The 27933-nt window shown below is 35.2% G+C and overlaps 1 protein-coding gene across 26 annotated transcripts in view; it reads right to left on the reverse strand.

Moving 5' to 3' along the window:
- Window positions 1-27933, reverse strand: part of LOC106881123 (sodium/calcium exchanger 3) — a 120490-nt gene that overhangs the window by 1645 nt on the left and 90912 nt on the right. For 16 of the 26 annotated variants that reach the window (XM_089350536.1, XM_089350528.1, XM_089350532.1 and 13 more), the window contains 6 exons: window positions 12165-12358; window positions 9361-9593; window positions 6407-6639; window positions 4780-4885; window positions 3244-3422; window positions 1991-2320 (listed from right to left, as the gene is read on the reverse strand). In XM_089350536.1, the coding sequence (XP_089206662.1) occupies window positions 1991-2320; window positions 3244-3422; window positions 4780-4885; window positions 6407-6639; window positions 9361-9593; window positions 12165-12358 (1275 nt within the window). Of the gene's footprint in view, window positions 1-1990; window positions 2321-3243; window positions 3423-4779; window positions 4886-6406; window positions 6640-9360; window positions 9594-12164; window positions 12359-18252; window positions 18268-27933 lie in introns of all 26 variants that reach the window. The other 10 variants (XM_089350526.1, XM_014931378.3, XM_089350524.1 and 7 more) reach the window with 1 other exon arrangement.

Consider the following 27933-nt stretch of genomic DNA (forward strand, 5'->3'; position numbering starts at 1 on the left):
AATCACTCAGCAGAGTGGACTTAGTGCTTTTTATGTGGCATAAGCACAGACGAGGTGAGTAACTACTAATTAAAATTTTGATCTGTGCCATGTTGAATCTTAGGTCTTTGAACTCTAGACCATTCTTTCTCACTTGAAACTCTTCATGCTACTCTTCAACAGATTTTGCAACGAGAATCAGATTCTTAGCATATGTTTCCATGAGTATCTAATCATGAACTCCAGCTGTGTTGCTTTAAAAACAAGAAAGAATAGACTGTGGGGCTGACAATAAGGTCCTCATGAAGACCTACATAGACACTAAATTCTTCATTAAGCATGGCTTAACTACATGGCTTGAATAGCTTTTACTAATTGTACACATTATTTACTCCTGTTACACAAACATCAGGACTTGCAAATTCATCCAAAACATGGCATATACATATATATATATATATATATATATATATATCACCATCATTTAACATCTGTTGTCCATGCTGGCGTGGGTTGGACAGTTTGCCTGGGCTGGCAAACTGCAAGGCTGTGCTAAGTTCCAGTCTGATGTGGCATGGTTTTCTACAGCTGGATGCCTTTCTTAACATTAATCACTCCGAGAGTGTAACGGGGGCTTTTACGAGCTACCGGCACAGGTGCCATTTGCATGACACTGGGGTGCGTTTACATGCCAATTTGTGTGACACCAGTATCTATCACAACTGTGATTTTGCTCGGCTTGATGGGTCTTTTTCTCAAGCACAATATAATGCCCAAGGTCTTGGTCATTGCCTCCGTGAGACCCAACACTCGAAAGAAACTCGGCCACTTCTCCTCCATGAGGCCCAATGCTCATATATATATATATATATATATATATATATATATATATATATATATATATATATATATATATATATATATGTATATATTTGAAAAGATTTGTAAATGTACCACACAAGTAAGTAGATATTAAAGAGAAATAAAAATGAAAATGCCACTTATAAAAAATATTTTTTTGGGTGTTTTAATTAATTTACTTTACATGTTTCGGTTTTTTTTAAGTCAGTTGGAATTACCATGCTTTCAAAAGGGAACGAAAGGACCACGTGCACATGCAAGAAATAACAGTAAACTATGAATGTCATTCTTAATTTTAATTCCAATTTTATTTTATTAATAGCTCTCTTCTCACATATTTTATACTCATTTTTGATAAGGTTTTTAAAAAAAAACGAAACATGTAAAGTAAATTAATTAAAACACCCAAAAAAGTATTTTTTAAAAGTGGCATTTTCATTTCTCTTTAATATATATATATATATATATATATATATATATATATATATATATATATATATACACACACACACTATTTTTTTTACTTGTTTCAGTCATTGGACTGTGGCCATACTGGTGCACTGCCTTGAAGAGTTTAGTCAAATTAACCCTGGTACTTATTCTACTGGTCTCTTTTGCCAAAGGGCTAAGTTACAGAAACAAACAAACCAGTACCGCTTTTCAACCTATGGTGGGGACAAGCACTAAGACACACGTAATAGGCTTCCATAGGTTGTCTACCAAATTCACTCACAAGACTATACTAATAGAAACATGCCCAAGATTCCACAGAGAGGGACTGAACTTAAAACTACGCGGTTGCAAAGTAAGCTTAACTAACACAGCCATGCCCGAGCCTCTAGTTATTAGTTTATGGAAGTAGGGAGTGAAAGTTGACATTCTTTCATTTTATATTCTGGAAACAGGAAATGTGTACTAACCTTTAGAAGTTGTGTATTTATTATGATTTGATGTAAATCATGTCTTGGAAATACAGAGTTTAGATGTCACGCTAAGTTTTTAATTACTATTTCTGATTAGAGTGTGTTTATGTAAAATTAATAAACAATAGGTCTCTTAATGAATTTTACTAATTTGTGACTATGTAGACATAACAATCAGTTTGACAATGAAATTGAAATAAAACTCTTACAGAGAAAAGTAATCTTACCTTTGTGTGCCAATAGATAGCAGCTATTAGCCAAGGCAAACCTAATCCAAGAAATACGTTAACAGAATTACTGCCATTCACATTTCCAACAGATGCATCTGCATACTTTTCCATGAGAGCTGCAGTTCGACTAGCAAATGTATCAGGCATACTGGTTCCCAGTGCAACAAGGGTGATAGCTGTAATACTTGTATCAAGGTTGATTAAACAGCCGAATATACCAGCCAGATCTCCAATAATAGCAGTCATTAAACCAATAACAGCCAGTGAAACGAAGAAAGTTGGCCATCCTCCCCAAAGAGATGGTGGAGGCACACAAGCAAACAAAGCCTGAAAAATCACAAATCATAAATTAGATCATTTAAGGACATTTCTTACTTTCATGCATTTAATTAAACAAAATACTTGCTACTTCAAAAAGATCCATCTACTAGAGATGGGAATTCTTTAATGTTTTTAGGGATTTCTTAATCCTTTTCAGCAACTTTTATCTATGGAAGTATGTGAACCCATTGAGAGAAATGAAGGCAGTCACAATTAGCTAAATCATTAAGTCTTCAAACCTCCAAATAAAAGTCATACTTTATCACCATTGTTATTAATAAAGGCACCATTATAAGCTGTGCTTCAGTGAGGAGGTACATCTTACCAATGTAAATAGATAAAGCCATTTATATAACAGACATATACAGGGATGGCTGAAAGTCACCCGACAGTAAATCAAAATTCCATAAATACTATCTGTAATTCTTTATTGACTCGAATGGAAAAATATGTCACTCAAGGACTTCAGTTTGAACAATTTTCATGATGTTTCATATTTAGATGCTTTTATTAAATTCATTCAGTTGTTAAACATAAATAAATCTTGGAATTAAATGGTTTTGATTAAATGTAATAGCTGTCAGAGTGGAGTTCAAATAATATTGTTGCAAATCCTATGAGACTAATAAGTAGTTTAGCAATATATCCTTTGAATAATATTAATGCGCTTATTGTGTACAGTGTTGCACAGATGCACTGCAACTCATTTAAAAAGAATAAAAGTGGGGACAGAAAGAAAGCAATGAAAATCAAAAGTTGTTAAAAATTAGATTCACCAGTGACTTCCTAGCTAATACTCAGCTTATCCCCATTGAATTGGGGTGATGCATCTGATAAAGTCATACTCCATCAATCTAAATCATTGTCACTCAACTCTATAAGGTAAATCAAAGATGATGCTGAAAGAAGCACTAGAAAAGATGTCTTACCTTCCATGCAAATGATGCAAAGTGTAAAATATAGTCGCCTGCAGTAGCAGTTTCCAGGTCACCACCATTAACATTTAGTGCATTCTCAAACTGTTTACCCCAGCTGATAGTGTCTAATTGAAGGGCGTCTAAATTAAGTTTAGTCATGTTAACAATTCGACCGACCAAGCTATTGAATTCTGTAAAGATATGAAAAAAGAAAAAGGATGGCATAGCATGAAAACCATAATCAACAATTGATCTGAAAGTTCTGTTAAAACACTATTAGATATTGACTACAATTATCTTCTGTACAAGAGAACTTCAAAACCATTATTGTTGCTTTATCATTAGTCTGTATCTTTCTGCAGGTACTGTACTAAATCTCTGAGACAATTTCTGTTTTTTTTCTTGGAAAACAAGTATCAGCTGAGAACTGGAGTTGATGTAGTCACTAGCCCCCTCCCTCAAAATTTCATGCCTTGTGCCTATAGCAGAAAGGATGATTATTATTATATAGAGCAGCGAGCTGGCAGAATCGTTAGCATGCCGGGCAAAATGCTTAGCAGTATTTCGTCTGCCGTTATGTTCTGAGTTCAAATTCTGCCGAGGTCGACTTTGCCTTTCATCCTTTTGGGGTCAATTAAATAAGTACCAGTTATGCACTGGGGTCGATGTAATTGACTTAATCCCTTTGTCTGTCCTTATTTGTCCCCTCTATGTTTAGCTCCCTGTGGGCAATTAAGAAATAAATAATTATATAAGGCAGCAAGCTGACAGAATTAGCATATCAGACAAAATGCTCAATATTTCTTCTGGGTCTTTATGGTACGAAGCTCAAATCCCACCAAATTCAACTTTACCTTTCATTCCTTTGGGATCAATGAAATAAAATACTAATCAAGTACTGGGATCAGTGCAATTAACTTGTTCCACTTCACCTCAAAATTACTGGCCTTTTGCCAACATTAGAAAGAATTATTTTTATAGAAATGAGTAATATTCAGGAAAATCATTTTCAAATCCCCTCTTGAAACCATTTCACTTGCATTCTATAGTTAATGTTTGAGAAAACCTTTAATTTTACATCTCTATAAATGTGATGCATCGTGTTTGTTTATACGAAATAATTGTTGTTAGAGCATCAAACTAGCAGAATCATTAAAGAGTCAGAAAAAATACCTTGTGACATTTGTTTTGGCTCTTCACATTCTGAGTTCAAATCTCACTTTGGGATTGATAGAGCAAAATTATTACAAGTGAGAATCAAAACTAGGTTTTAAACTTTGCTTATCAGGAGCTTCTCCTTTATGATGCTTCTAACACTAAGTGTTCGATCTCTTGTAATTCTATTTATGAATCTAGTTTAGAGCTAAACCAGACAGATTCTCTACCTTTCTCTGGCTACTTATCAAATCCTGATCAACCTCAATGGATTAAACTTTACAATGGACATTAAAAGGTGTGTTTATTTGAATAGATCATTAAACAAACTTGTTAGATAGACTACCACTGAACTGGAATTACTTCTTTGAGGAAATACTTGAAAATGCTTACCTTCATCCTTAACTATGGTAACAATAGTTTTGGTAATTTTACCAAGTGTAGCTCCTCCGCCAGTTTCCAGTAAGCTTAGCTGGAAACACTCATCTTTCTCGGCTGTCTGAAAATAGAAGTAAGGCAGCTTATTGATCACAGTTGAATTATTGTCTATCTGTGTTTGAAATTCCTTATCAGTCTATGTTGTCCAAAGTATATTCATAACCTGATGACCCCTAGATTTCTCTGTAGCTTTTCTGTAGTCTTCTTCAGCTCACTAAAGGTATGTTCTGTGCTATGAACTGCCTATCTGATATATCAAACTATTGGCCTATGTGAGATGAGGTTTGGTATATAAACTATAGATTCTGAACTTAATGCTTGGGTGTTTTACTCTTTACTCTTTTACTTGTTTCAGTCATTTGACTGCGGCCATGCTGGAGCACCGCCTTTAATCGAGCAAGTCGACCCCGGGACTTATTCTTTGGAAGCCTAGGACCTATTCTATCGGTCTCTTTTTGCTGAACCACTAGCATCGGTTGTCAAGCAATGCTAGGGGGACAAACACAGACACACAAACACATATATACATACTATAACTCTCCGCTTATAGATATAATAATCGATTCCTTTACTATTTCTGTCTCCGATGAAGGGATGCATTGGATCTTCCCTGAAACAGCTGTAAGACTCTATCCATAAAATATATTTCTAACTTTACCATTGTTCTCTTTATCATTTTATATATTTATACATACATACGCTAATACACGACTTATAATCCCCAATCCTGTTCATACAACGATTGGGGCACAACTAGCCGGTATACAGCACTTACTCGGTATTACCTGTATCTTTGGGTTTGGTTAAATTCAATACCCTCCTTAACCTTATATATATATATATATATATATATATGACGGGCTTCTTTCAGTTTCTGTTTACCAAATCCACTCACAAGGCTTTGGTCAGCCCAAGGCTATAGTAGAAGACATTTGCCCAAGATGCTACGCAGTGGGACTGAACCCAGAACCATGTGGTTGGTAAGCGAGCTACTTACCACACAGTCACTCCTGCGCCTAATAAATAAGATATATAATATTTGACACGTAAAAAGCACCATTTGAGTGCGATCGTTTCCAGCTTCGCCTTACTGTTTTATCATCATCGTCATTTAACGTCCGCTTTCCATGCTAGCATGGGTTGGACGATTTGACTGAGGACTGGTGAAACCGGATGGCAACACCAGCCTCCAATCTGATTTGGCAGAGTTTCTACAGCTGGATGCTCTTCCTAACGCCAACCACTCAGAGAGTGTAGTGGGTGCTTTTACGTGTCACCCGCACAAAGGCCAGTCAGGCAGTAGTGGCAACGGCCACGCTCAAAATGGTGTATTTTATGTGCCACCCACACAAGAGCCAGTCCAGGGGCACTGGCAACGATCTCGCTCGAAAGATTTTAGAAAAATACACTCATCATCGTTTTGAAGTCTATTTTTCTATGCTTGATTAAATCTAATGGAATTTGTTGAGGCAGATGTTTTTTGTGTCAGATGTCCTTCTTGTCCCCCAACCTTTAACTGGTTCAAAGCAAAGTTATATTGCTTCTTTTAAATAGATTGTATTAATTAAAAAAGTAAATTTACCTTAGTATCATAAATAAAGACTTCAATGTTCTTAAGAATTTCGCCATTTTCAAAGGTAAGTTCACCTTCTCCACCAAAATAATCAACACCAGCATGAGCTGTCATGTCCTTTGTCTTCCATTTTACACTGACATGTCCATCAGCTCCATTTGATCTTTTTACAGGAATTTTTACTTTCCGAGAGCTTTCAGTGACAAGAACACTTGGTTTGGTGAACTCCAAGACTCCAGGTTCTGAAATGTGAACAATTTGCTTTTGATCAAATAACAATGGAGAGTTTCATCAGATTATGTATATAATAGATTCAATAAACCTTTGTATATTATATTATTTGTGTGCTACTGGGAAGAAGATAATTAACTAAGTAAGCATTTCATTAACTCTTGATTTAAAAGAAGCTAAAGATTTTTGGAGTCTTATTTTTTTTTCAATGTTTTTCTTATGACTGCAAAAATTTTATTAAAATTTTTTCATGATTGACATTTTATGAAACAGCAATAGATGAAAATCTAATCTTAAAACAGCTTTTAGATAAAAATATCAATGTGTATAACACAATGTATATACAAATGTAGAACAGTGCTGGTTGTGATATATTGTCTCAGAGAAACTTCTCTTAGCTTTTAAGTATTAATAATACAGAGCTCACTCAGAATGTCATTAGTAGTGTTTCAACCTCCTCGGTAACAACCACACTCAGACACTCTGGACCAAGATGAAATCTTTGTTCCAATATGGCAGTCAGTAAACAAAACATTCTTTGGTATATGTGAAAGTTGGCCAGGTTAAAATTAAATCAATATACACACTTGAAGCAACATTACATTACAATAATGATGTATATATGACATAAGTTATATACAAACATAGAATCCTGCTTGCTGTGAAATTTTGTTTGAGAGAGGCTTCTTTTAAGAGACTCTGTATGTTAAAAACACAGAGCTGCAACAATCCCATCTATTATTCAGACAGTATATCTAACACGGCAATATCTTATCTGTCCTTCTATAGTATTTGAAGCAGTTTTGTTTGTTATTTCCAGCAGTTATTTCCACAAAGGCTCCCAGCTACCTTCTCTTTTGCCCAAAGGATACTTATGGCAGTCAAGGGCCAGTGAGAAATACATTTCTTGGCTATGGACACTATGCATGGTGAATCATCTTGTTTGTTGTTGACACAACGTTTTGGCTGATATACCCTCCAGCCTTCATCAGGTGTCTTGGGGGAATTTTGAACCTGGGTTCTCATTCCTAAGGTATTTTTCGATGTTGTTATTATTATTATTATTATTATTATTCAGATCACTGCCTGGAATCGAATGCAGAATCTTGGGGTTAGTAGCCCGTGCTCTTAAACCCCAAGATTCCAAGTTCAATTCCAGGCAGTGACCTGAATAATAATAATAATAATAATAATAATAATAATAATAATAATAATAACAACATTGAAAAATACCTTAGGAATGAGGACCCAGGTTGAAAATTTCCCCAAGACACCTGATAAAGGTGGAGGGTATATCAGCCGAAACATTGTGTTAATAACAAACAAAATGAGGACAAATATCCGCCAATTGTAAATAATGTACATAATTCCTCATCTCTTAAATATAGAACTATAATACAATACATACAATAAAAACATATGAATAAAGGAATCTAGGAGAAAAAGAAGACCAGAAAATGATTATGCAAAATACAGTCAATGAAGACAGTTACATCAAGAGGTGCCAATTTCTAATTGTAGAGGGAATATATGGAAGGGGTAGACCCAGGAAGGCATAGGGCAAAATGGTGAGAAAGGATCTACAGACATTGAGATTCATACAGGAGATGACAGGGAAGCTGGGACACCTGACAGTTTGCTGTGCTTGAAAAGACAGAGCAAGCTGAGTAAAAGCATGGTTGCCCTTGCCTTTTGGTTCATCTCCTGCAACCCTCTCCAGCTGAGCATCCCTTATCTTGTAGGTTCATAGGTGCTGGTGCCACATAAAAAGCACTCATGCCAATGCTGTGTAAAAGCACCCAGTACACTTTGTAAAGTGGTTGGTGTTAGAAAGGGCATCCAGCCATAGAAACCATGCCAAAACAGACATGAAGCCTGAACTGTCCTTCAGCTGGTCAGTTCCTGTCAAACCGTCCAACCCATGCCTGCATGGAAAATGGACATCAAATGATGATGAGCAGAACTCAGAAACAACATTTCTAGGCAAATTCACTCTTTTGCTTCCCACATGCAGGTGAAAATGTATAACGTGAGAAACTAAAATAGTACTTCTCTGATCGTTCTCAACCTTCTTTATATTTATACTTAAGGACACAGACATGGTTGTCTGGTTAAGAAGTTTGTATTAAAACCATATGATTCTAAATTTGATACTACTGCACAGCATCTTGGTGCATGGGGGAGGGGGGCTTATTTTCTCAAGTTATGAGTGGAATTTGCTACACAGAAACTGTGAAAGCCAGTCATATTTTACATGTATATATGTAAATCATTTGTTAATATCTTTTAATGAAGGATATGAAAACATTGAAAACTTAGTTCTCTTCAAACAAAGTCCCCTGTTCATATTTGTTCTACACTAAGTTACATAGATATTTCTCTGTCACTCTTGGTGTTGGAAATACAGTGAACAAATGATTTTGACTGTCAGAGGGTACACGAAATTGTGATGTAAAAGAAAATAAGGTGAAAAGCATTTCGTTGGAAAATAAAAAAACGAAATGGACCAGACAGAACAGAAGGAGGTATGTGAGGTGGAGAGTTGCTGAAGAGGTTACAGGATATGGGACAAAAAGTTTCCAATGGGAATAAAATAAGAACAACAATAAACAAGTGAAGGATGAATATATAGTGCATGTGTCTATTTGGCAAGAAAAAAAAATGACCATCCCAAAATATAACAAAAAAGAAAATGTGTGCATTTAAAGATATGAATAGAGTACATAACCTACCGTCATCATTAATGATTGTCACTTGCATGATATAATTTTTAGCAAGAGTGACTTCAGTGTTGTCAGGAAGAAGTGACAACTGAACAAAGAAAAACTCATCAGGTTCCCATTCAAAGTCATCAATAATCTCCACATAGACAGTGCGTAACATTTCATTTTCTTGGAATTGGATGATTTCATTCAAAGGTTTATAATCACTACCTGGTGTAGCAGTGCCAGGAACTGTTTCAACTCTAAATAGATTAAATGGACACCAGTTAATAAATCTGCATGCATCAATCAAAAGAAATATGTGTGACAAGAATAAAGCATCTAGTTCAGTGCTTAATTGTTTACTTTTGTTAAATAGGATGAAGAATCTATAGTCTGATGGGAAATAACTTATGAAATATATCTAATGAAACAATAACATTTGCTTGGGAAATCATCAAAAAATATGATTGATTTCAGTACAACTGTAAAACATGAGAGGAGGAAGGGAGACTACTGGGGAGTTGACTGATTCTTCCTGGATGGAAAACACATAAGTAAACCACAGTAAATATTGTAAACTAGACTTAGAAAGTTTACAATGAGGCTAATATTAACCTACAGTAAATACAGAATACAGATGAGGTAAAAACACATGATCAACAAATCAAGTACACAGAAAAACCAGGAGAGACGTACTACTTCTATACATGTTGGTATATACACAGAACTGGTTTTATCAGGAATAGAGATGTTTCAGAAAGAATTTAAAGGGGTATTAAATTGTACAGGGGGTCTCTCAGCAAGTAATAGTTATTAACAACTCAACAATTTAGATAACCATCAAGTCTTGGTTTTCAGTTCCCCACTGCTTATTATAGTGCTTGAACCTATGATAGGAGTTCAAAACTGGTTGTACATAGTAACTTCTGAATGCTGATGAAGGGAAGTTCCAAACAGGGATCGGAGTTTAGAATTGAGAAGCCCAAAGGTCAATTTATCAAAGACCACACTCCATACGCAGATAAGGAGCAAATAGGAACTCTATACTGTCTACCTGAAAGGGTACATAATATAGAGCTAACAGAAAAATATTGAGAATGTGTCCGCATGGATGATGGTTCACTTGCACCAAACGAGGCTGCACAGAGAGAGGTTTGGACACGCCACTATAAAAGGTTGCTAAATAAAGAAAATGAATGGGAGAAAGAGAGTCTGCTGAATGTCGATCCAACAGAGGGGCCAGCTATCCGAATTGACAGTACCTTGGTAGATAAAGCAATTAAGAATATGAAGACAGGGAAAGCCCCCGGCCCACCAGGAATCACTGCAGAGATGCTCAAAATATCTGGCGGTGTTGGCTATAGCCTAGTCACCTGTATAGTTAACCATGTGATACAGAAAGGAGTCATACCCAATGACTGGTGAAACAGCACAATAGTCAACTGCTACAAAGGTAAAGGTGATGCAAAAGAAGAATGTATTGGTATGTGTATCATCATCATCGTTGTTTAACATCTGCTTTTCATGCTGGCATGGGTTGGATGGTTTGACTGAGATCTGGTAGGCCAGGAGGCTGCACCAGGTTCCAATCTGATTTGGCAAGGTTTCTACAGCTGGATGCCCTTCCTAACGCCAACCACTCCAAGAGTGTAGTGGGTGCTTTTTACATGCCAGTCAAGCAACACTGGCATCTGCCAAGCTTGAATGGTGCTTTTTGCATGCCACCAGCATGGATGCCAGTCAGGTGGCACTGGCACCAACCACACTCAAATGGTACATTTTACGTTTCACTGGCACAGGTGGAAATCAGGCAGCACTGGCATCAGCCACACTCGGATGGTGTTTTTTGCATGCCACCTGCATGGGTGCCAGTCAAGCAACACTGGCATCAACCACGACTACAATTTCACATGCTGCAACAGGTCTTCACAAGCATGGCATATCGCCCAACGATTGAAGAGTGCTTTTAAGTGGGCCAGTTATGCAACACTTGCATCAGCCACACCTACGATCTCACTTGCTGGGTCTTCTCAAGCACAGCATATTTCCAAAGGTCTCAGTTGCTTATCATTGCCTGGCTGAGGTGCATAGGCTGAGATACTGGTTGCTATTCCTTGTTGCAGCACTAAAAGAAATGCAAGTAAATGAATCCTGTAAAGGAGAGACACTACAGAAAACAAGCAGAAGGGAGGAAAACCGAAGAAGACATAGGTAGAGTAAAGGATATTTCGGGATATTGAACCACACACAGATGACAAAAGACCATACCAAGGGGAGAGAATTTGTGCTGAAAATTAACCATACAACCGATGCAAGTGTAGAAAAGGCAGCATAAAGATGATGCTGATGACATCTGGATTATTTATTCTTTAGATAATTTCATTTTCCTTCACAAACCAACGTACAATTGTGTGTTTTTGATTATTGTTGAAAGAATCATGTCACCAAGTATGATGACAGTTATGCTTTATTGTTGTGTTCATAATAAGGCCAAAATAGGTTTCGAATCATTTTCCATACTTGCAGAAGAAAATTAAAATAGCATCAATTACTGATTAACGTTGTTTTTTTAACTCACTGCTTAATTATTTCTAGTTAACTTTTGAGTGCTCATAACACAAGCTACTGTTTTTCATACTACCTATTAAATATGTTAAAACTAACTGTTTGTCATGTGTCTGAATTGTTCTCTGAATACTTCTATTTTACATGAAATGGAATGTCTATTATATAGAAATAGCTAATACAATAATTTGAACCCAAAACATGCCCACTTACAGGTGTCTCTTATTTATTCACAAGAAAATGTCATGCCAAGTTGTACAACTTACCTTACTTGCACAGGAATATCCATTTTACCAGTTCTCCTAATACCAACTCGGACCTTCTTTTCACTCTCCAGTACAGCCACTCCTGATGCAGTAAATTCTACAACAGCTTTTTTACCACCTTCAGAGTGGTCTTTTGCACGGCGAACACGTGAGGCCTCACGTTCTTCTTTTGGTAACTTCAACTCCTCATGCAGCTGTCAAAAACAATGGGAATGAAGAAATCAGTCAATTAGACAAAGAAAACAGCATCAACAAGCAAAGGAACCAATTAGACCAGTGGTTGCCAAGGAGGTGATGTTTTCCCTTGAATAAAATGTGAAATTGTTGCACTTTACAAATTGCTATAGAATCCTGGAAATTGCTGTTTTTTAAAAATTATTTTGGGGCAGGGAGGAGGAAGAAGCTATAGCCATGACTTTCCAAGACCATCAAGATTATTGTAGTTAACATTCTTCTTGAATAGTTACAAGTTGATGGTTGCAGGTAAAACATGAGCAGAGAGAGAATTCCAGAAGGATAACAGTCTGGGGCTGAAGGACTGAGAAAAGTGGTTAGTGTAGAGCCAGGAAGTGGATAATTTTTTTTTAATATGGCACAGTTTATGACCTGCAGTGAGGAATAGCAGAGAGACAAATAAGTTTGGGAATAACTGATTAGATGTTTAGAAAAGTTTAAAGAATTCAAATTAATCAATGCTGTCAAAATAACTTCAGAGAAAGAAATATTTAAAGGAAATAAAAACAATAGAATTTCATTATAGAAAAGTCATTTAAGAACACAAATTTTGCTATATTCACTTTTCATTGTAATTCTGTCACCTGGTAACTGCTAATTCCACTGCTCTTTTGAAAATCTGTTACTGATGAGTTTTATAAGCCTCAGATTTGTTTTTACTTTGTTTTTTGACCTGTAAGTCTATATAATACATTTCATGGTTGACCTTTTGATAGGCTGAAAGAGAAAAGTAGAGGAACCTAAAAGGGACCAATGGTAGCCCATGTCAAAAGACCTGACAGCAACTATGCAGTGAATCCACAGTCAAACATTTTAAAATAAAAACCCTGAGGTTTATAAAAACTCATCAGTGATTGATTTTTAGCAAAGCAGTGGAACTGCATCAAATTGCAGAAGAGCAACAAAAATGTTGGCACCTTATAAAAAAAAGATTAATATAACATTTCATGAATTCTTAAATGGCTAAGATAACTTCTCCATAATGTAATTGCTTCAGTTTCTACACACAGTCTCAGGTCAATTCACTTGCCAAAAAAGAAATATTATTAACATTATATACTCATTCAATATACTGTCTTATCATGGTTACATAAAGAATTACAGCAATGTTGGGCTCCACTTTAAGTGAAAGAGAATGAATCATTTTCATGCCAAATTACCAAAATAATAACCTATCACAACTGTTGCAATATATCTATGGCAAAGACATTTAATTCCTACTGGTTGAATTCATCTACTTTTACAAAACAGCTTACTATTTTATATAATTAACAAGTATGGTGTTAACTGACATTTCGGAAATGACATGTTCTTATGCTCCCGGAGAAAGAAATAAGAAGCTGCTTTATGACTGGCAGACTTGTTAGAGCTTTGGAAAAAGTGCTTTGCAGTGTTTGTTGCAGGCCCTTACATTCTGAGTTCAAATCATGCTAAATCAACTTTGCCCTTCATCCAATGAAATAATATACCAATCAAGCACTGGTTAGTGGTACCAACTAACTACTTGTCCTCAAAATTGCTGGCCTTGTGCCAATATAAGAAACAAATATCTGGTCCCATATCAGAGTTTCCAATGACATTTGTTACACCTGTTATTGATCTGATCCTCATTTCTGATGACTGTCATCATAGAATGGCTACTGTACTACAGTGTTCTAAGATAAGCTCATCATTTCCAAAGATTCACCATCAGGTGGATATCTTACTTCACTAGAAGAAATTCAATGATAGTAACATCTAAATGTAGTTCAGTCAGATCTCCAGGCTTATCAAAGGAGGCTGGCCAGCACAAATATGATACTGATGTCAAGAAATAATTTATTGACAGTGAGTTTCTTTTACAAAAAATATTATTTCAAATAGACAATTAGTCCAATTAAATGATGGAATTAATAAAATAAAGAAATGACAATCAAAAGTAAATAGAAAGTACCTCAACTTTGCCAACTAATTACTATAAAGATATTTTGTTCTTGACCCATAGAACTCCATTAGACCTGTTACTCAGTTTCCATGGTTTATAAGTGACTGAGAATCACAACATTCTCCCTGAATGAACCACCAGTCTATTGCAGGGTTTAAAGGTAGCAATTCTGGAAGGAGGAGACATCAATTACATGGAGGCCAAGTACATCCTGAAAGGATGAAGAGTAGCGGTGACTACAACAATATTTAACTCAAAACAGAGAATCAGTTGGAAAAATGCTCAACAGCATTTTTCTAATGCACTAACAATTCTACCAGCTCACCTCCTAATAAGGAAATATAAATAATATTGCTCTCCTGTTGGATAATCATGCCATTTCAATTCTGTATGCAGTACAGAAATTTCTATTATCTCCCATCATTGTATAGTCTGCATAGTCAGAAGCCTTCATATAATTTACTATGTCACACTATGTTGCTGGAAGTGTTTGTTTATTAGAATGAAAGAATAACTTAACAAAAATGAACAGGTTTTATTCACACAGATGAAAGATCAAAACTCAAAAATCTTCCCCTTCTGATTCATAATTAAAGACATTTTATATATGAATATCTTCTGAAACCTGCAACAACTTTTCTTCCTTAGTCATATACCCTTTGCCACTTTAGTGTGATAGGTAGATGTCTTAAAAAAGAATTAGATAGTTAAAGGATTCATATCATTGGGTAAGTTAATATATTTCTGTTGTTTAGGAATTTCAAGTAGGATATCAACAGAAATTATTAGAAAAGGAAATAGTCTTTTTAATGAAACATAGACATAAGCTGTAGATCATGTTGTGGAGAAAAAGATAATGAATTAAATGGTGTTACAACATAGAATGCAAGGTTATTAATTAAGGTTCAAACCATACTGTGCAAATGTGCATACATGCTGAAGTAATATGATTAAAATATGCAAAATATAATGTGATATAGAAATCCATGCAACATGTCAAGTTTGTTCTGGAAGAATCCAATGCTAAACCAAAATACATAAAGGAAACAGGCAAATTTTCTTTTAAAAATGGGTGTGTCATTAGGAAATGGGGTGTATTAAGAATGCCAGTAAAAAAATTCTTACTTTTAATTCACTTACCTGTGCACTGTCTCCATCAAAGAAAAATGGAATTGTGCCATAAAAATAAATTTATCAAGTCTCTCGGACAACCAAGGTTTCACCCACATAATCTCTTCCAAAAGATGAACTAGTACACTTAAAAGCTCCTACATTTTGTACACATCTGAACAAACTTCTGAGTTATCAAGTCAAAAAGAGCCTAAAGAAACATTTCATCAAGACTTTACTATTCATTATTCCACTCTCTTTAACCCTTTAGCATTCAGATTATTCTGTCAAATGTAAAGCTTATGTATTCACACCATGTAAAATTAATCTTGCATCATTTCATGGCTTTGAGATTTCAATTATGTGATTGTTTATTTTTAAAATGACACAATAAGGTAGCTATGAATGACCATATCTGACTAGTTTGAACATAAAACAGGTAGATTATTTTAGCCAGATATGGCCGGTTTAAGTACTAAAGGGTTAAAGTTAGACCAAATGAACAGATACTGATCTGGATTTTCTTACCCTAAAGCTCAATAACTAATTCATTTCACAATCCAATGTTAAACTTTAGCTAAAAAGATAACTCATAACATTTGTCTCTAAAACATTTTATTGATGGGGCTTTTTTTTATGGAGCTTAAATTTCTCAGAGTTTATAACTGCTCCAAATACAAACCAAGAGTCACACTATCAGGGATAAGATAATTAAGTTTGCAGATGTATGGTCTAAGACCAGATAGCTTCTAAGTTCAAAGTTTCTGTAGTGCCAAGACAATCCACTTAGAATGCTTATCTAATGGGTAATATCTGCCAGACAGGGCAAATGAGAATGAACTCATATTCAAAGTGTGCTAGTAGTACACACCTTTACTGTTTCTAAATATAACACACTTTTTGTTTTTACTAAACATAGTATATTGTTATTTAAACACTAGTATTAGTCTTATAAAACAATATTCAAGTTATTTCATTCTCATGGTCAGTACGCTTCATTTCCACACCACTAAGAATAAAATATTTTCCTACTAATAAAATATATGCTGTAAAATTGAAATTCATGACCCGTCACATGTAGCCTATTAACAAGCTTGCCTACAAGACACTTTAGCCATGAAAAAATAAAATTTACATGCATAAAAACAGATGACTGACAGAAGTATGTAATCTTTTTAGAGCACCCCAAAATACTGTACTAATTAGAAAGGAGCTATGAATTACAGAATTACATCATAGGGTGGTACAAAATAACATCAGGAAGTGTAAAATAATTACTTGTAGTAGTCCCATAGTTTAAGTGTTTATTGTACAGTATTAAGGGGACAGGGACACAAACACATGAATTAAACCATTGCTTAGTTTTGAAACCAACAGTTTATTAATGACACTTTGTTTCAATCAACCCAGCTGAAAATACACATCACTAACTATTTCAAAACTAATTGGGTGATAATATGAAAATGTAGATAAATGCAAAATTATATGAATTTGCAGGACCATTCTACCCATGCTGGCATGAAAATGATATAATTGTAACACATTATAAGAACAAAATAAAAAGATACAGTAAAACAGAATCAGGAAACTCGATTAATTATTGAGAAAAAGACAAGAATTATTTAAGAATTTGTTTGAAATGAAGGTCATTATGCAGTTCTTCTTTTGTTAAGTAGATGATTGCTCAATATTTTAATTAAGGTGTTTTATATAAAGAAGATAAATAATCAATTAAGCTTTTGTTATCTAGTTTACTTTGAGTTAAATATTTGGAAGCAGACTTCAATTTATAAACTTATACAACAGTGCATTCTTCAAATAAATTCATTTATATATATATATGAGGTGGTGAGGCAAGACCTTCGTACATTGGGCCTCACCGAGGCGATGACTACGGACCGAGACCTTTGGAAATGGGCTGTGCGTGAGAAGACCCGGCAAGCCAAGTAAGATCGTTGCCAGTGCCCCTGGACTGGTTCTTGTGCGGGTGGCACATGAGATGCACCATTTTGAGCGTGGCCGTTGCCAGTACCGCCTGACTGGCTCCTGTAGGATTTTCGAGCGAGATCGTTGCCAGTGCCCCTGGACTGGCTTGTGCGGGTGGCACATAAAAGACACCATTTCGAGCGTGGCCGTTTTCGTGCGGGTGACACGTAAAAGCACCCACTACACTCTCTGAGTGGTTGGCGTTAGGAAGGGCATCCAGCTGTAGAAACTCTGCCAAATCAGACTGGAGCCTGGTGTTGCCATCCGGTTTCACCAGTCCTCAGTCAAATCGTCCAACCCATGCTAGCATGGAAAGCGGACGTTAAACGATGATGATGATGATGATATATATATATATATATATATACAGTATTAAATTCATAAAAGAGGAGAAACAAAGTTATATAAAGTTCATGCTTTTCTCAAGAACAATTATGTAGAAAATGGCTGCAATCATGAATGGAAACAGGTTTTCAAACTGACTTTATAAATTACTTAACAAGGTTTGTCACACTCAATTAAAACATGGTTAAATATACATTTATAAGCTTTTAATGCTTAAACGGTGGCTTATACTAAACTTCTTTCAATACATTAGTTAAAAGCTAAGTGCAGTCATCTATTTAACAGATAATCCTCCAGAAAACAGTTTTTAACCTAGAAAGAGCCTGATACAAATAATAGTTGCATATCTTTTTGTTGATCACAAACTTGATTTAAAATAAAATGATAAAAATAGACTGAAGATAATCATAAAAGGTCATTTCGGTGAAATGATATGATAACTACAACATATATATACGTGTGCGCGCATATGTGAGTTAACATGCTTACCTGTGGATTATCCAACTGTTATGCAAAAAGGAAATAATCAAAATAAGGATTAACTATAAAACTTTACAAACAATATATCAATGAAATATATTGATGAAATAAAGCAGTATCTTTCACCCTTTTTCAATAAAAGCATTCAAAGACATATCAATGAATGCCACTCTTTACTGTTTATTCTCTCACAACCTTTTCAAAAATTATTTCCATTTTACCTAATATTGTAAGTTTATTAATGTAATGAGCCTAAAAATCTGGGTTTCTTGCTGTACCCAGTAGTTCCTGACAGGGCTCTTTAACCCATTTGTTACTATATTTCTGTTGAAATGTGGTACCTTTTGCTTTAACTAATTTCTAAAATGATGAAGAATTTAGTAAAATAATTTTGGTTGATGTTTGGAACATAAACTAATAAGAATTTGGATGGAAGATTTGGATCACTTCAAAATAAGAAGTTTGTGTCATAGAACCAGTGATGGTCTGTGGGTTGGTTTTGAAAAGGTTATATGTCAGGGCACTGTAGCAGAGGAATAATTTCATATTGAACTCATAAGAATTTAAAATGCACCTTGTTAATATATGCTACAAATAGCTTGCTGGTTTAATATCATTTAATCATAAAGTCCATGTTCAATTCTAAAATGAGTTGGATGATTTGACAGGATTCAATGAACCCAAGAACTGCATTATGATCCAGTGCCTGCTTTGGTATGGTATATATGACTGGATGCCCTTCTCCACACCAATTATTTTTCAGTATGTACTGATTACTTTTTTCATAGCAGCAGCACTACTGAAGTTATCATGCAGCTCACAAAACACTATGAACCCTGGTAGGTAACATTATGCTAGGAAATGAGGGCTAAATGTATGAGAAAAAGGGCTAGAGCAGAACAGGTCTGTTGCTGTAAATGAGCTACATAACTACTCACAGGTTTTTACTGGAACACAGCTTTATTGCTGAGTAAGGGTGGTAAGCAAGTGTCTAAAGAGATAGAATTAGGGAAGAGAGTAGGAAGTGGTAGTTTAATGTGAGAGAAAGGATGAGTTAGGAAGTGATAAGAATAGTGGGTTGAGTCAGAGATTTAGTTACAGGTAAGGAGATTGGTGCATGAATGAGAGATAAGGTGATGGCGAAAAACCAGAGAATATCCTCAAGATAACACACCTAAGAGAACATGGTAAAAAAGAATTGGGGACAGTGGGTAAAGGCTATCAGAACGAAAGCCCTCTTAGTCGAGCATCCTGATTTGGAAGGATAGACAAAGTGGGGGCAGCAAGATATGGGTGATGGAGGTGGCAGGGTTGCAGATATTTAATCTTTTTGATACCAAACTGGCTGAAACTGCCTCTGGCTCTGTAGTACAAATGTCTTGTTTTCAAAAGTTCTGAATTAAAATCTTCCACCAAACCTTAGTCAAAATTTATGTTCCTAGCACTAGCTTAATGATAACTAAGTTATTTTGTTAAATTCTTTGCTATATTTAAAATTAATTGAAAGAAACAACAGAAATATAGTAACAAAAGGGTTAATATGAGAGGTTTTGGGTTTCCTTTTTTATTATGAATATCATAGTACAAGGAGTAGAAGAGGAGACAATGGGTAAATGTGAGGGTATATAATGGGCAGTAACATCCAGGTATTATCTTTTTTTTAGAGTTTATATATATATATATTTTAGACTAAAGCAGTAAACATGTTGGGTATTCTAGTTGATATCTGATCTAAAAACAATGCTGAGTTCAAGTTTGGTACCTTGTTTTCTGAGTTTACATTCTGATGCACCTTTTGTCTTCCTGGAGGTGAGAAAATATATTTGTCAGGTACATCTTTACACTGTGAAATTTATTAACTCTAAATTAATTAAAAGTTGATAAAATGGCCTCTAGACTTATCTGTGTGATTCAGTGGTGAACATGAATAATCTAAATCAATATATGCAAATATACACTAGTGAAATTTGGTTAATGAGCATCTATTTATTGATAAATATATCAAATAACAGCTGTTGCACCCCAGAATATCTATAATATTTTGAGAAAAAAATAATAAAAACTTGGGAAATTGCATAACAGCTGTTTTATACCTCAAAATAACCATGATTTAACTATTATATACAAAACTATGTAAAAACAACTATACTCTAGAACTACTAGTGACACCTAGTGAAGGGTTGACTACTTAATGTGCCATATTACATATATATATCTGTATGGGTGTGAAATGGAATTATCAATAAATTACAAAATGAAATTATTACAGTTTTTGACTGTGTTATCTTTTATAGTACCATGCAAACTAGCATTATAAACAGTTTCTTATAATGAAGGTAGGAAGAAAATGTAAGAGGAAGGGGTAAGATTATAGCAGAAAATTGTGAAGCAGCTCAAAAGGTTGTGGAACCTCTGTACCAGAACAATAGTTGTGAACAGCAGTGAGAAACCATTTTATTACCAAAGATGTATAGAAAGTCCAAAAGAACCCACCAGGTATAGCAGCCCTGATAAAATAATGAAATTTTCTTTAAATTTACAAATTTGTAGGCATGCGACTTATATTAATTTACTGTTTTTGGTCAGAAGATTCAAACCAATTTTTCATATGGATTTTCAGAGACTTTTCAGTGAGCAGTTTCAAATATGAATGCATGCGAAATTTCACCCTTGAGCACCAGAGAACATATATAGAAGTTCTACAACAGAGGAGTTAAAATACTGTTACCATAGACTAAAAACGCACTTTGTTAACAGATTTATCTCAATGAAGGAACATTTACTTTAGGGGTGTCAAATTTATTTGGCTTTATGGGCCAAGAAGAAACATAAAATAGATCTAGCAGATCAGATAGGGACAATTATTGTTAAAAACCCTATTCATAATGTTAACCAAAATAAATGGATAAAAAGGGCCAATATACCTTACAATTTTATTAATAACAAATGAAAAGAATATGAGATGTTAGCAAACTGTGTAGAGGTGTGTGTTTATATTATGTATATGTATGTGTGTGTGTGCGTGTGTTATTAGATAGGAGTCTGTAGTAGGCAAACAGAGTTAGAAAGTGTCCAAACGAATGCATACAGCTCTTGGGAAGAGCAATACTTGATAGGAAACTTGCAGTGTTTCAGGGTCACATCTTACAAGATGGATTCATAATCTTTTCAATTAGTTGAGATAACAAAAGAATTTCTAAAGTACACTGATTTGATGAATCAGAACCAGTTTTCATCACAACTCTGGACACATGCTAGCAATATATATTTCACAAAATATCCTTACATAAACAAAAAACCAAAAAACAAAGTTTGGTTAGAGAGTATTTTGATTTGATAGAATGACGTGTCTCTCTAAGAACTCAATCCAAATCCGATTGGGATTGAGTGAGGTTCATTAGTCCAGGGTCAATAAAATATATTTTTTTTTTAGCTTTAATTTTTTACTTGTTTCACTCATTGGACTGTGGCCATGTTGGGGCATTACCTTGAAGGGATTTAGTCAAACAATTTGCCCCTTGTACTTATTTCTGGGTGTGGTACTTATTTTATCAGCCTCTTTTGCTGAAGGACTAGGTTATGTGTATATAAACAAACCAACACCAGTTATCAAGGTGACGGTGGGAGACAAACACACACGCATTTAAATATATATATAACAAGCTTCTTTCAGTTTTCATCTACCAAATCTACTCACAAGGTTCTGGTCAGTTCAGGGCTATATTAGAAGACACTTGCCCAAGGTGTCATGCAGTGGGATTAAACCCAGAACCATGTGGTTATAAGGCAAGTTTTTTTTTACCACTCAGTCATGCCTACATATATATGCCTACATATATATATATATATATATATATATATATATATATATATAATATTAATATAAACAGATATATGTAGCATGGCTGTGTGGTAAAAAGTTTACTTTCCACATGGTGGTCCTGGGTTCGGTCCTACTGCCTTGTATCTTGTGCAAGTGTTTTCTACTATAACCCTAGGCTAACCAAAGCCTTGTGAGTGGATTTAGTGGACAGAAACTGAAAGAAGTCAGTCATGTATGGGTGTCTATATCTTTGTGATGTCTCACCACCACTTGAAACTGGTGTTGGTGTATACGCTTCCCATAACAGTTTGGCAAAAGAGATTGGTATAATAAGTGCCAGGCTTAACAAAAGTACTGAGATCGATTCATTGAACTAAAGATTCCAGGCAATGCCCCAGCATGGCCACAATTGAAGGACTGAAACAAGTAAAATATATGAGAGAATTGCAGTTGGCCAAGTGTCATACTATCAGTCAACAATGCATATCCTGTGCCAAATCTATGTTGTGTCTATGACTAAGATTACGTATGTGTGTGTGTGAGGCAATGACAGAACTTTGGCATCACGTTGTGCTTAAGAAGACTCATCAAGCCAAGCAAAATCACAGTCATGGCAGATACTGGTGTCATGTAAATGGCACTCATGCTGGTGGCACATAAAAGCACCCATTACACTCTCAAGAGTGGTTGGCGTTAGAAATGGCATCCAACTGTAGAAAACCATGTCCAATCAGACTGGAGTCTAGTGCAGCCTTCCAGCTTACCAGCCCTAATCAAACCGTCCACCCATGCAAGCATGTAGAACAGACATTAAATGATGAGGATGATATATATACACACACACACACACATAGATAACACTCACACATACACATTCATTCACACAGACACACACAGTTTATTCAGACTAATGCAATAACCTTTTACTATGGAGTTTTGCTGGCATGTTGGTTCCTTGAACAGAAAAAAGATGGGAAAACTCCACAGTAACAAGTGACTAAATCAGCCAAAGAAAATTCTATGGTATTTTTTTTTCTTCTTTTATTCCTTGAATCCATGGATATATATATATGTATAAAGGGTCTTTATATAACTGAATATCCAACACAAGTTAGGCAACACAACAAATTTATTGAAATTTTTAGGTGAACAGCAGCATCAGTGTCTAATAAATTTAAGTTGTAAGAATATATCAAAGGTTTACAGTTTCATTCAATTTGCAAAGTACCTATTTAGGGAATTTCATCTTAGTTTCTCTGGCTCATACAGTTTCTCGTACAGAGATTCTAGGTGTAATTTATACAGTCAAATACAAGAAAGAAATTAAGTAAAAGGCAAAGGAGAAAGAGGAACTGAAGTTGCCAAAATAACAGGATTGTTCAGTTCCTCTGCAACCAATTTATGAAGTAATACTTAGCAGATATTGTAAGAAATAAGATAAGGCGTGGCAGTTTTTGTATCTGTTTATCTACATCTAAAGTGTGGGTGTGTGATTAATGCACGCACACACACACACACACACACACACACACAGCTTTGCATGTGTATATAAATGTGCATGTTTACTTTTCACCTATTACCTGAACTGGAGGTAATAACTTGCATGTGTGAGTAGTTCTGTGTGTGAGTAGATGTATGTGTGTGTGTGTGCTTGTGTGTATGAGTAGGTGTGTGCCTGTGTGTATGAGTAGGTGTGTGCATGTGTGTGTGTGTGTATGTGTGTAGTTTGCTTAATATGCATGGCTGCTATATTGCTGACATCCTTCCTTAGTTAATTCCAGAAATTCCAAACATCTGACTGAGAACTAGTATAATATTCATAGGATAACACTATAATGACACTATCTCCCACCACCACTTACAAATAAATAAATGAATAAATAAATAAATAAATAGAAAAGTGGGTGCCATAGGAGAATGTATGTAGTAACAGCCTAATTAATTTAAACAGTAACAAACTAGGCAGAAAGTAAAGCAACTGGTTGTCAACTTCACAGAATACCTTTCAACTAGATGACACTTACTCTAGACTTCTTTCTGTTTCTCAACCATATTTCCTTTTAATACACATTACTATTCTACTTTATCAATCTGATTTCTCTGGTATCTTTTACTTGTTTTAGACACTGGACGACCCCAGTATTTCTTTTTAAGCCTGGTACTCATCATCATCATCATCGTCGTCGTTGTTTAACGTCCACTTTCCATGCTAGCATGGGTTGGACGATTTGACTGAGGACTGGTGAAACCAGAGGGCTACACCAGGCTCCAACCTGATTTGGCAGAGTTTCTACAGCTGGATGCCCTTCCTAATGCCAACCACTCAGAGAGTGTAGTGGGTGCTTTTACATGCCACCAGCACGAAGGCCAGTCAGGTGGTCATCATATCAATCCCCTTTTGCCAAACTACTAAGTTATGGGATGTAACCAACCAACACTGCTTTTCAAATGGAGGTGGGACAAAAACACACACACACACACACACATGTTGGGCTTCTTTCAGTTTCCTCTTACTAAATCCTTTATTGAATCCACTCTCAAGACTTCGGTTGGCCCAGGACTATAGTTGAAGACACTTAACCAAGAGGCACATAGCAGGACTGAACATGGAACCATGTGGTTGAGAAACTCACTTCTTATTACATAGCAGTGCCTGCATCTTTTTTTTTCCTTCTTAAATTAAAGTTAAACATTCATACCCTCACATACCCTGCCACTGTGGTTGAGTAAAGCTTAAAAATACCACCACCTCTAATTCACATCTCTTCCTCTCAACTTATATCGTCAGACAAATTTTAAAGTAATAAAACACTAAAATGTCTTGTTGAAACAACAAAAAAGAAAAGTTTACTTTGTCATCGTTGTTGTTGAGTGACCTCCCATTAATAACAACTCGAGGAAGTCTCATAGCATTCATTTAATCAACCAGATGTTGAATGTTTAGGAGCATCTCAGATGTCCAGAATTCTAGACATACCACATATCTACACATGCATATATCTGTCTGTACATGCACTCATCTTCATCTGCACACACATATACTTAGCCATCTACACACACACACACACACACACACACACATGTAATGGAGAGAGATCGAGAGAGAGAGATCAGATGTATATGCCCACACACATGTTGGCTTTGGTTGATAATCTAATATTCTAATTAATGAATTTATTCCGTGTTTATCCAAACTTTATAAGTCACATTTATCCTGAAATTGAGAAACTTAAAACATTTGCTCATCTTAAAAGCTATAAATAGAAATGTATCCATGACAAAATAAATTGAGGTGGAGTTTCCCCTTATTATAACTGAAATGCTATGTACTGTAGGATTAGGGAAATCTCTTAGCAAGCCCATTTTGTGACCCAATTTTGATTCCTTCAAGGCAAGAATCCACTTGACTTAATTACTGAAAAAGAGGAAAGAATATCATTCATTCTCTTTTTATAGTATTGAGCTGAACTAAAACTTTTATATTAATCACTGACAGTCTAATGAGATTTTCTTTTTCTTTTTAAGGCATGGCTGTGTGGTTAAGCAGCTCACTTTGCAGTTATGTGGTTTGGGGTTCAATCCCACTGTGCACCACCTTGGGTGAGTGTCTTCCATTCAATGTCTTGTGAGTGAATTTAGTAGCCAGAAGTTGTATGGAAGCCTATCACATTTATGTGTTTGTGTGTGTGTATGTGTGTATGACTCTCTTAAGGTAGCCAAATGCCTAGTCATCTGAGCTCAAATTCTGTTGAGGTCGACTTTACCTTTCATCCTTTCAGGGTCAATAAATTAAGTACCAATTGAGCACTGAGGTCGATGTAATCTACTATCCCCCTCCCCACAAATTTCAGGCTTTGTGCCTTTAATAGAAAGGATTATTATCATCATTCTTGCAGAATTGTTAACACACCAGATAAAATGCTAAGGGACATTTCTTCTGACTCTTTACATTCAAATTCCATTGAGGTTGATTTTACCTTTTTATCCTTACAAGGGTTGATAAAATATGTACCAGCTGAACACTGGGGTCGATGTTATCTATTCGATTTTCTCTTCACAAAATTTAAAAACTTGTATTAATAGCAGAAAGAATTATTATTTAAATTTGCAATAAAATAGTAGATGGGTGTTGTGAACATGATGCTAGCTTCCAGACAGCTGAATTTGTGACCCAGTCTCAGCTCTCAGGTGAAGCCATTTCTCTGAGATTGTTAATGCTCTTCAGAAAACATGAATAATGTACACTTATTTCTTTCTCTGTAAATATGAGATCTACTTAATTAGGAAATCTTTATATTATTTTAAATGAAATTTATAAAGAGGAAAATTACCACTTGACGATGAGTAAGAGTGTGGATGTTAGAACTGGTAAGCTTATTTCTTAGGTTGAAGAAACAGTTTTTATCTACTCAAAATGTGTCAAATACAACAGAACAGACTTCGTGATTAAGCAAGTGCTTGTTGTAGAATATGTTTTCAAACCAAATACTAAATCTACTTAACTGAGCCAACAAGGGTGTTGCCACAAGATGACTCAATATGCTAAAAATATCAAAATTCTCTCAATTCACTATATCTACCTATCTGTCTATCTACATATATATATATATATATATATATATATAATGTCATATTTTATCATGTTTCCTATAGTTACATGGGATTTAATGGGATCTAACAGATTAGAGGACCGTTATAGTCCAATATCTGCTTTGGCATGATTTCTACCACTGAATGCCATTCCTAAAGTCAACCACTTTACAGAGTGTACTGGGTACTTTTTTGTGCCACCAGCAGGATATGTAATTTAATGAATACAGGAGTTATACTTCCAATTTCATGCTTGGATAGTACAGAAATTGTATACTATACAGGCTTGTATTGCATATCATGCACAATCTGACAATCAATCAGACTTAAATATAACATACTATGCCAGATCATGCATAGTATACTATACAACCGCATAAAGTTATTGCACTATTCAAAAAAATTTTCCAAGAGTTCATTTAACTCCTGTATTTATAAATTGTATGTTACCCAAACCTGAAATGCGCATATTAAATGATTTCCAAATATCACTATTTGATTTTACTTCATTATTATAACTTGATGCTAATACAAACTAACCAGTCTAGACTCCACTTATGCAGATATTATAACAATGATTAAAAGTAGTTTGTTATGTTTGACTCAAGTTGAAAATTCTGATAGTGTGTACTACTTCTTAGCATAACAAACATGCACGCATTCAGGTGCAGGCGTGCGTGCGTGCACACACACACACACACACACACACACACACACACACACACACACACACACACACACACACACACACACACACACACACACACACACACACACACAATACTTTCCATTGTTTTATCTTCTATTAATTTATCTAACCAGTTAAAATGGGCTCATTTGATTTCTATCCAATTTCTGCCCAAACAAAGAAGTATTTTGTGAATCCCCAACTGTACACCATTATATATATATATATATATATATATATATATATTCCCTTTTCTCTTAGACTTTCCTCTGTCTCGTTTCCTTCCCTGAATGTCTGCTAATACTTTGCATGTACCATGTCCTTGCTTTGTTGTTTTTTTCTTGTGTTTTTCTTCATTTTTTTAATATTAATTATACACACACACACACACACACACACACACAGTTAAATATATGTCTGGTCATAGAGAGACCAAAACTCCCTAAAACCTGAGTTGAAGAAATATATGCCTTCGGCTTTACAGTCTGACAAGTCACCCATGGGGCTAAGCCCTTTATGAATGCAAAACCATTAGTCACTATAACCGACATAGACTTAACTACTTATAAATACATTGATGTTCTATGCT

The sequence above is a fragment of the Octopus bimaculoides genome, chromosome 4, assembly GCF_046866305.1.
Source record: "Octopus bimaculoides isolate indiv1 chromosome 4, ASM4686630v1, whole genome shotgun sequence".
In the NCBI taxonomy this organism is placed as follows: Eukaryota; Metazoa; Mollusca; class Cephalopoda; order Octopoda; family Octopodidae; genus Octopus; species Octopus bimaculoides.